At 35.4% G+C, this 11530-nt stretch overlaps 1 protein-coding gene across 1 annotated transcript in view; it reads right to left on the minus strand.

Moving 5' to 3' along the window:
* Nucleotides 1–11530, minus strand: part of LOC108521507 (testis-specific gene 10 protein) — a gene marked incomplete at its 3' end in the record, with an annotated part of 101402 nt that overhangs the window by 55169 nt on the left and 34703 nt on the right. The window contains exons 9-12 of the mRNA XM_017861365.1: nucleotides 8824–8879; nucleotides 7513–7681; nucleotides 4689–4799; nucleotides 1174–1359 (exon numbers count right to left, since the gene is read on the minus strand). Of these exons, the coding sequence (XP_017716854.1) occupies nucleotides 1174–1359; nucleotides 4689–4799; nucleotides 7513–7681; nucleotides 8824–8879 (522 nt within the window). The remainder of the gene's footprint in view (nucleotides 1–1173; nucleotides 1360–4688; nucleotides 4800–7512; nucleotides 7682–8823; nucleotides 8880–11530) is intronic.

The following is an 11530-nucleotide window of genomic DNA, read 5'->3' on the forward strand; positions in this document are numbered from 1 at the left end:
AAAAAAAAAAAAAAAAAAAAAAAAAAAAAAAAAAAAAAAAAAAAAAAAAAAAATCAGTCAATCAATATGAAAAAGATAAGTTACCCAAAAAAGCTACCCAACAGAAAAATGGACAAAGTTTACCAAAATTTCATTCCAGAGAAATTCAAGAAAACGTTCATAGAGGAAGAATCCTAAATGGCTAAGAAACATGAAAAGGTCTTCAATTTTACTTGTAATCAAGGAAGCACAAGACAAAAAGTATGGAAAAAAACTGTCTCACAATATCGAGTATTGATTCGTATTTGAGAAAATAACTCATGATTTCTAATGGCAGAATGACACTTTAGAGAGCGATTTGACAAAAACTTAGAGAAGAGTTGAAATTGCACATATCTTGGATCTATTCCAGGCATATGGCTTTTAAAATTCACTTCCAGGCATAAATATAAGGAAACATGTAGTCAAGGAGAAATGTAAAAGGTTTCTTGCAGTGTTTTATCACAGAAAAAAGTGAAAAAAAATTAAATTTCCTTCAATATGGGAATGAATTTAAAAAGGAAATATTTATACAATGAATATATGCAACTGTTTGAGTAAAACAGTACACTATATATATCAAAATAGATGTGTCAAAATTATAATATTGAGCAAAGAGGGCAAGTTGCAATTGAATATCTCCAACTATGTGTGTTATCACTTAAATAAAAACCAAAACATACAAAACAACATTATACATTATTTGTGGGTGTAAGATTGTAGAAAAAGTACAAACATATGCAAAAGAGTTAGACACACTGATGGGAAAGTTATGCACACCAGCAATTAGGGAGGTAGGAGGGAAAAGGATGACAGAAGTTTTATCTGTAATGTTTTATTTCTTTAAACAAGTAGACATTTGAAGCAAATACAGCAAAATGTTACATGTGGGAGCTGGGTATATGTTTATCTGTTTTGTTACCTTTTTTGCACTTTTTTTTGTATGTTTGAAATAGTTTCTAATTTTAAGAAATGCTAATGATTGTTCTGGATGTAGGGTAGTTAAGAGATTGTAGAAGAATCAAAGTATAAGGAGAATGGTTAAAATTCTTATATTGATTAGTGTTTGTTCATACATTTATTTCATGGAAGGCCAAACAAAACTCTTTTAAATATAATGCAGGATGTATTATAAGCATATTTTTCCAAACTTACTTGCTCAACCTCTCTGTTGAGGGAATCTACTTTTTCTTTTAATCTGTTACCCTCTGCCTCGGCAGTGATAAGTTCCAGTTTGAGGGTATTGTTATCTGCCTCTGATTGACGGGCTTTACTTTCCCAGTTTTCAGCATCTTCATTGGCTTTTCGAAGTTGTTCCATCATTTGCCGGTTCTCAGACTCCTGAAAAGCAAACTTTAGCTATTACTTTAAAACATTTAAAATGTTCAACATATGATAAAATTAAACATTATTTTCCAAGTCATTGGGAATTCACTTGCCATGAGAAGCATTTATACTAGAACCCTGAGGAAATGCATCTATACTCTTAGTTTAGAAAACAGGTCATCCTGTAATTAACAAAGACAGTGCAATCAGGATCTGCCCTAGCTCCTGAGTGACACTCAGTGAACACTAGTAAATAGTAAATTTAAGTCAGTTACTCTTTTCTTCAAGACCTGAATGAATTTGTTTTTTTTTTTTTTTTTGTTTTTTTTTTTTTTTGAGACGGAGTCTTGCTCTGTCGCCCAGGCTGGAGTGCAGTGGCCGGATCTCAGCTCACTACAAGCTCCGCCTCCCGGGTTTACGCCATTCTCCTGCCTCAGCCTCCCGAGTAGCTGGGACTACAGGCGCCCGCCACCTCGCCCGGCTAGTTTTTTGTATTTTTTAGTAGAGACGGGGTTTCACCGTGTTAGCCAGGATGGTCTCGATCTCCTGACCTCGTGATCCGCCCGTCTCGGCCTCCCAAAGTGCTGGGATTACAGGCTTGAGCCACCGCGCCCGGCTGAATTTGTTCTTATATTTCCTTTTGTTCAAAGTCCTCCACAGCCTGCTTTTCCCATATGTCTGCTTACTGACTACTTGCTGGTCTGGTTTCTGAGTCTCTGACCTTTCGTATTGGTGTATTCCCTTGTTCCTGACCAATTTACTGGGCTGTGCTGGCTACAGAGCTTGTGAGTACTTGCATATTTTAAGTGTCAACTTCTGATAATTTCCTGTCTGGTGCCTGCCTTTTATTCATAGCCCCAGCCTTAATTATCTTGATCATGAACTGTTCTACGATTATCTTTTACCTGCTAGTCTAGTAACTTTCCCTGCCAGTCTAGTAACTTTCCTGAAATTGCTCAGAAGTAAACTATCAAACCTATGCCAATAAACACTAGTTGTAAATATGCATTCACGTATAAATTGAGCATACAATAAGAACCGGAGTTTTTAAACTTTCAAAATTCTATCATGAGCAGAGTAACTGAAGTAGGGTGTGATTTCTAGTAGGGAAATAAGGAGGGGAAGAAATTCAGCTCCACAAACAATATAATTGACCAAGTAATCATTATTAGGCTATTTTTAAAAACATTTTATTATGGTTTGGTGAATTCATTCTAAAAAATTAGTTGCCATTTTGGTAATTAATTATTTAAAAGAGCTCTTTCTCTCCTGTTAATAAATAGTGCACGTCCCTATCAGAAATCCTGGGCTAAATAAAATGACCAAATTGCAATAAATAATGTCTCACTAATACTCCTTTCAAATCAGATAAGCCGTCTCTCGAGTATGATTACTGGTGGAAATTCAGCTAATATTGCCACCTTGTGGCTTCTAATGTGAAAGGTCTTTGCCAAGTCTGTGTCGGTCAACAAAATACGAAACTACCTTATTGGCTTTCAAGATTCAGATACTCCGAATGTGTCAGTAGGAACCTGGTGCGTGTTTTCCATGATTGTACTAACAATAAGAGTTGTGTACAGAGTATGTACTTGGAGGGTGCTTGTACAATACACTTAAAGGAATTTTATTCACATCGATTTTTACCCTCTTTTTGTGCAATACTTACTATGTCATTCACTTAAAACTGCCTTGCAGCTTTGTGTTGTTAGGTGTGGATGCAAAGCCTCCCCATAACACCTTATATTTCTCTAAAATAGGAACCATTTTTATATTAAATTTAGTTCTGTGACCACTTGCTCAAAGTGAAAAGGGATTCCACAGAATGTCTCTCCTGTCCTCCAACCACCCAGTGCTCCCTCCTTCTTGGCAAGCAGAAAGCATATTTTACCCTTTTCCATATCCTCCCATACAGGCCAGAGAAGTGTTGAGCCTGAGAGGCAACACTATAAAATGAAACTATTCTTTGGGATTCTCTATTTCCTGCTTTCAGGATCTCTTTACTTCAGTATGGTGCCTCCCCTGTATCCACAGCTCCCTCTGGCCACCCACAAGTCTCACTGCAACACTCCATAGGCCTCAGCTGGAATCCTTTGCATTTCTTGCCTAAATTATGGTTACAACCTCTTCTAACTACTCTCTCCACTTCTAATTTTGTTACCCTTCTGGTTTATTCTTGACATTTCCAAAATAAACTTCCTAAAAGGTAATCCTTAAATAACTTTTATGTTTGAGTTCTAACAAAAGCTTCTGAAAATAGGGTTCAAAGAAGATCTTTCTTACGGCAACACAGTGAGCCTGTCTCAAAAAAAAAAAAAAAAAAATGTTTCTCTGGATATTCATTTATTTCTAACCTATTCCAGAATAGATTCAGATGGCTCACTGTGCTAGGTGTTTTAAATTATCTCACTTACTTGGGTGTTCTTCCTGATTACAGATGGGAAGAATCAGAGAGGTTAAGTAGCCTGCATAAATAAAAAGCCTTCTGTTCATTTATGGTACTACATTGCTAGAACCTTAAAATCAAGAAGTGTAGGAAACCACATGCTTTTCCTACACAGGCTGCTTGCTGCCTGAAAGCAAGGATTGCAATTTAGGAATCCTTAGACTCTCTTCTGTCTCAAAGCCCTTAACAGTACTATGCATACCATAAATAAATGTTCAAGATGTGTTTGTGGACTGACATGAAATGATAAAATAGTGTAGGTGGATTGATTATTATAATAGGTATAGTGTTACCTACATACCACTCAAACCATTAATGGGAACATCCTCCCTCAATTTTAGATAATATTTTAACTAATAGACATATTTAAAATCCTCAGTAAAGCTGCCTGTTTATTCCTGAGTTGCCACACATGAACCACACTTATTGGAGTCATCTGATTTCACATACGTGTGCCTGGCCAAATGATTGCTAACAGAGAAGTGTGAGGGGAACCATCTGCCCTGTAGTCCTAAAAAAATAGATGGCCCTATAACAGGGTAATCAATTCTGATCTGCTACATAATCAGTGGAACCTCTTTTGTCAGAGGTCTGTAAATGGAAAATCCACCACTTTCAATTACATTGTAAGTGAGGTCAAGTTGATTCTGGCCCTTCGTCCATCATCCAGTTAGGAAGATTCTGCTTGTCTAGAGCGGCAGAGTCGCAAAACAAAAGGGGCATATTCTCAAGGCATCGTTCTGAATATTCTAAATATGTAGTTAACCCATCATTGTCAAAACTAAAATCTACCATGTGTTGAAGAAAGCTTTGGTTCACCCGTCCCTCTGAGTACACTCAATTCTAAATTAACTCAGTGAAAACTAAGTATCATGAGCAAAAAGAAAAAAAAAACACATACTTCAGACTTTAATATGTTCTTCAGCTTGTTAACCTCCAGATTCGTATCTTGAACCTTCTGTTTTATGTCATTAAGTTCATTATGCGTGTCATTCAATTTTTTGGACAGTGCCTATGTGAAAAAAGATAGGTACATTTGACTACAAAAGCAAAAAATTTCTATATCTCAAAATACCATAAACAAAATTTTAAACACTTGGAACAAATAAAATTAACATATCTAATATATAAACTCATATAAAAACAGAAGACACATGAGCCCAATAGCAAGTGGGCAAATGACCCAAACAGGCAATTCACAAAGGGAAGCATAAGTAGATAAGACCTGAAAAAAACTAAACTTTACCAGCAACCGAAGATAAGCTTAACTAAAACAATGCCTTACTATGTGCTTATCAAATTAATACAGATTTAAAGCTGTTCAGCTATGGCAAAGAATCGCATTTCCACGTACTGCTGGAGTAAATGTAGATTTGCAGAAAAAAAATCTGTGATCAGGTATCTGGTGATGTATCAAGAGACAATTTTAAACGCTCATAAAACAAGAAAGACAAAATGTTGATTATTGTTGAAGGTGAGAGATGGCACATGGGGATTCATTATATTTGAAAATGTCTATTTACATTTTTTTTTAATTTAAAAAAGAAAGCTCAACTGGGTGTGGTGGCTCATTCCTATAATCCTGGCACTTCGGGAGGATCACTTGAGCCTAAGAGTTTGAGACCAGCCTGAACAGCATAGTGGGAACCCAACTCTACAAATAAATAAATAAATAATAATTAAAAAGAAACCTCATAATCTGTGACTCAGTCTGAAATGAAATGTAATAAAATTTAATGAGATACTGTCATTAAGGCATTATTTGTTATTGTGACAATATTTATTCACATTAAGTGAATCATGCAGTAAATAACAGTATATCTACATAGTGGCATAACCACATAATAGAATATTACATACCTATGAGAAATGTTTGGAATGATTTTTAATAATACAGGGAAATATTTGCCTATGTTAAATGAAAAAAAATCATGCTAAAACACAAAAATACCTCATTATCCCAATTTGTTAAAAATTGTGGTATCAAGGATAAAATTGTTTCGTTTCCACTTTCTAGTCTTCTACAATACAGGTTCTTAACCTGTGGTCCACAGAGACAGACTTCTCTTCTACCTTGGGCCTATGACCATGACCAAAGGAGAAAACTACTTTTGAACATATGTAAATTGTTATGACAACAGTTTTCTTCTGATTATAAAAAATGTTTATGAAGTTTGAACAGGGCAGGAAAATGCCTACAATATTATAGTAAGCGAATAATAGCTATAAAATATTTATTGAGTGATATACTGGATAGTACAGTAAGTGCTCTCCAGGTATAGTCTCACTTACTATCCGTTTTTACAGATGCGACACAGACTCAGAGAAGTTGGTTCATATGATCACATGCAGAGAGCGAGATTCAACCCATGTGAACCTTACTCGGCTCTACTACCTCTTCATGTAGAAAAAAGCAAGATACAAAATGATAGGTGATTTTATCCCACTACAATAGAAAGTGTGTATAAAAATAGTGTTAAAATTTGTAAGTGCACTGAATAGCAATAAAAAAAAATATGTCAAATGTAACAGTGACTAATTGGGTGTTAAAACATGGGGCTTTTTTAAACTCTTAACTTTTGTTTAGAAAAAAAGGCTTTCTATAATAAGCTTCTATTTCTAAACCAATCAAAAAAATAGAAACTAAATTTCTAGGTTTTTCATAAATAAGATATATCGATCCTTTCAGCCCATATGCTGTAGCTGTAAAGAGTACACAAAGGCAAAGACCTTTATAATCTCAATCTTTTTGGGTTTTTATTGCTATTCCATTAATTTTTTAATAACTTTCAGAATAGCTTTTTAGATTTACAAAAAAGTTGTGAAGCCGTATCCAAGAGCCACCTCTTGCTTGTATAACATTTGTAACCATTAGATGGTACAATGTCACAATTAATAAACCAATATTATACATTATCTAAAGTCCATTACTTTATTCAGTTTCCCCTTTCCTTTTACATAATCCCCCTTTTTCCTGTTCCAGGATCCCTATTATCTCATTAACTAAAAAAAAATAACATTTCAGATAATTTTTTATGATTAACAAAGTATTACATCTTTATAGCTGTTTAAGTAAATTAATAATCTTTAACAGTTAAAGAATACAGACTTTCAGGATGCAAACTAAACACACTGAAAGTGATATCAAAGTGGGGAAATCATTTGGTCTTAAAATTTTGAGAAGGGAAGAAATTTTCCAAATAGTATTTTTAAATGTTCAAGTTAAAATAAATGTTATTGGAAATGAGAACTGCAGATTAGACTTAAATATATTGCCTTAGGAAGAAAGAGTAAGAGGAACTTTCCTAAAAAGAATCACAGTGCTAATAGGACCAAAAAACAAGGGACAGTCCATATATTCATACTTAAAACAGAATTATACGTAGTCCATTTTTTAAGAAAACCTATTCTTTAAGGGTTCTCAAGGTTTTTAATTCTCATTTGTTGATTATTCAAATACTTATCCTTCAGTAAGGAAGTACTAAGATTTAATACAAACACAGCCCTGTTCTCTCTTTTCTTTAATATTTAACCCTTTGTGTTTGAGAATTCCATTTAAAAATTATGTGCCCTATTTTGTTATTTAAAAAAAAAAAAAGGCTAGTTCCAGTATCTGAGCTCTTCTATAAAATAGAGCTCTTCTATAAAAACAGCCTTTAATGCTGTTCCTCACAAGAAATGTATATTTTTTTTCTTGGAGAAAATGATTCTAGGAACAAGTGTACCTGGTTTTCTTGTTTAGCTTTAGCAAACTGTTCTTGGAGATTGTCATTGTCATGAGCCAAGATATCTCTTTCCCTGGCGATCTGGGCCAGCTCATCATTTGTCTCATCCAATTGCCGACGCATTCTGGAAATGTCTTGTTCACACATAATTAGGGCCTCGGTAGACTGTCTATCCCACAAATCAAAGAGTACATAAGAAGAGACATTTAACTGAAACAGAGCAACAAATTCTCACAAGACAGAAGATGGACAGTTAACAGGAAAACATTTGGAGATTTTAAACACATTTGAATTTATAGGAATAAATACTGCAAAGACAGTGCATTAGAGTTTCTCAATGTTGCCATCATTTCACTATGAAAAGGATACTAAGTATACATAATAATCAATGATTTGCCAAATATTTCAAAACTTCTGACATCAAGTAATAGGAAGGCTTTCATCCTACCTCTGTTATGGCTTATTCTCCTTTACAGGTTCCTCTTCCCCTGCCCGCTTAAAAATTAATGCTTTTCAGGGCTCAAGCCTTAGCCTCTCAATTATTCTCACTCTAGCCTTTCTCTCAGACAAACTCTATTCATATCCATGGTTCCCAACCCCATCTATACCCAATGACTCCAAAATAATTATCTCCAGCTTTAGCCCCTCTGTTATACCCCAGACTTATATTTAACTGCTTACTAGACATGTCTACAATAAGGTCCCAAAGGTTCTTCAAATTCAGAGGTAAAATCATTTTTTCTCCTCATACTTTCTTCATGTTCAGTATTCATCCCTGGCCAGAAACTTGGCATTTTCCTAGTGTCTCTCCTTCATATAAAAGCACTTCACTCCTTCTGTCCCACAACTCTTAAACCCCAATTTATCATCACCTCTTCTGCTTGGGTATCTTTCTAACACAAAAGTCTCCTCAGAATTCTTTAATGATTTCTTATTGCCCCAAGAATATAATCAATACTCATTTGTTTATAACACAAGCCTCTGCCTGCCTATTTAGCCTCGTCCCTTCACTTCTTCCCTCACGCTCTAGGTTTCAACAACACTCAACCCACTTGTAGGTCAAGAGGCTTGCGAACATGATCTGTGGTTCTTTGCTATTCTTTCTACTTTGAATGCCCTTGCCTTCCCCTTACTTTACTTGGCAAACACCATCCCCTCTTTTAGTTCCCTAGACAGACTTAGACCTCCTTTGATGAGAGAGTTAGCACCTTACACGTATCAGTAAGCCCCTTGTTTCTTACTATCTTTGTACCTAACATGGTACTTGGCCCCCCATTAAGTGCTCCAATATTTGTTGAATGACTGATTTACCTTGATGCCTGTTCCATCTCAGCAATGATATTCTTCATGCCTGAAATGGTCTTTTCCTTGAAAAATAATATAAGTATTAAATAAAAAAAAATCTTAAGCTGTTATTTCTGTTAAAATTGAATGAACAAAAGAAAATTTCCCCTTCCCTTTAGGTTTCCATTTGGTTTTAAAACATGTATGTCCTATTCGTTTCCATACTTTAAAGTCTAGTATATCAACGTGAATATTTGCATGGGGTAAAAATAGATTATGTTCATTAAAGTAAAGGCTATACTTAGGTGTAATTATATGAGATCAGTATATCAAATTCTTTGTTAAAAGATAGTTTGTGCAGTCACCCAGGAACACAAGAACACCCTATAACCACCTGTTTTTGGAGGCAAACCAGTGGTTTGGCATTGGAGTATTGGCATTTTATACTGGGATAAGAACTGGTTCTCTTGATTGCATTCTTTATGTTATAAAACCCAGAGAAGCCAATCATGCATACCTAAATTTAGTATTTAAGAATAATTTTGATTAAGTGTATTATTTATATTAGCCAGCAACAAAATCTTCAAAAAGCTGTTCCAATCCAATTACATATAGAAGTATATACTACTGATATTTAGGTGTGAGCTAATGAGGTGGTAAGCATTAGGCCTAGAGCAAAGGTAAGAAAAATAAGCTATTTATATTTTCCTTTTTTAAAGGTGTGGTGAGGGCGTAGAAGTAGTGGAGTCAGTCAAGGCAGAGATGGGTTTGAATATCTTAATGCCTTTAATACCATTCCCACACCTCTTTTTAAAACTTCCATTGACCCTGAACTAGTCCAACTATAAACAGATACTTAGAGCTAACATTAGCCCTAAAAAAGTAAGAAAGTTATTTCACTACGTAATAACTGGATTTCACCTTGCCCTTTGAATTTTCAAATCTTAAAAGTAACCAAGTAAAAGATTTTAAAACTCAAACCTGTTATTTTCCAACCAATTCTGTTCCTGTTTCCTATTTTTTTTTTTTTTTTTGAGACGGAGTTTTGCTCTTGATGCCCAGGCTGGAGTGCAAGGGCGCGATCTCGGCTCACTGCAACCCCCACCTCCTGGGTTCAAGTGATTCTCCTGCCTCAGCCTCCTGAGAAGCTGGGATTACAGGCATGCGCCACCATGCCCAGCTAATTTTTTGTATTCTTAGTAGAGATGGGGTTTCACTATGTTGGCCAGGCTGGTCTCAAACTCCTGACTTCAAGCAGATCCACCCGCATCGGCCTCCCAAAGTGCTGGGATTACAGGCATGAGCCACTGCGCCTGGCTGTTCCCATTTCTTTAGCATTAGTTTTGCACACACTTGCGTGTGTATGTGTGCATACTATCTTCCCTTATTCATGTGCTCTCCTCTAGGGTATTTTTAGCCACAGTTTCCCATTCTGCTTTCTCATGGAATGGTACAGATTCCACATCTGGCAGTAATGGATACTGGTGTGTTGTTAAAATATGCATTAAAAAAAAAAAGTTAAACCCCTTCAAGAAGGACAAGCCAATGAATGAAAAACTAAAAGACAAAATACTCCTTAAAATGGAATGTTTACACATTTTTGAAATATAATTTAATACATTTCTAAAACAAATTCTGAAAAGCTAGTTGAACTAGCGCTTTTGAAAGTCCTTACTAGGCCGAGTGCGGTGGCTCATGCCTGTAATCCCAGCACTTTGAGAGGGTGAGGCAGGCGGAACATGAGGTCCGGAGTTCGAGACCAGCCTGACCAACATGGTGAAACCCCGTCTCTACTGAAAATACAAAAATTAGCCGGGTGTGGTGGTGGGTGCCTATAATCCCAGTTACTCAGGAGACTGAGGCAGAAGAATTGCTTGAACTCGGGAGGCAAGGGTTGCAGTGAGCCAAGATTGTGTCACTGTACTCCAGCCTGGGCGACAGAGACTCTGTCTCAAAAAAAAAAAAAAGAAAGTCCTTTATTGATTAACCTTAAAATATGGTTTGATAAGCCTAAAAGGGCTTCGCTTTATCAATATAAGTGCATCTTAAAAAAAAAAAAAGAGATTATCTAGAAACATTGTAAAGTATCCAGGGCAACAAAATTTCTGGGTTAAATCCAATAATATATCCTCTTAGCCTATTTTTCTCTTAATATGACCTTAATACCACCATTTCTCAAGTGTACCATCATTCCTTGTACAACTTCAGTATGTTCTAAGACATATTCCTTGTACAACTTCAACGTTTAACAATTTTTTAAAATGATATTTAATATTCCTTATTCAACCTCATATGTTGTCCAACTAGGGACGTAGATTCATGTTAACTGTCAAAATTCAGTCTGGACAGGATGGTGCTAAGTATATTTAGAAAAAATAAACAAACTATAACATTATTCAAATAATTCTGGCTTTTCTTGACCAAAAATCTATGAAGTTGCTATTGAGTTTTCTAACTTTAATTGGTAGCAAGTAGTAAAACATTTTTTTAAACCATGAATACCAGAAAAAAAGTCACTGTACTCGCTATAATGTAGACTTTTCCATGCTAATTTATTTTTGTAATCTCCATATGAACAGTATTAGTTTTCACTGAGTGGCCTTTGTTAGTTCAGCTCTGAGATATCATTGCAGAGAACATTTCCTCTTTTGATTGCCTAACACTACCTTACAAGATATTTTCCCTACAGAGGATGGATGTGTTTACTTTCTTTTTTTTTTTTTTTTTTTTTTTT

Source organism: Rhinopithecus bieti, unplaced genomic scaffold (assembly GCF_001698545.2).
Source record: "Rhinopithecus bieti isolate Rb0 unplaced genomic scaffold, ASM169854v2 scaffold_61590, whole genome shotgun sequence".
NCBI lineage: Eukaryota > Metazoa > Chordata > Mammalia > Primates > Cercopithecidae > Rhinopithecus > Rhinopithecus bieti.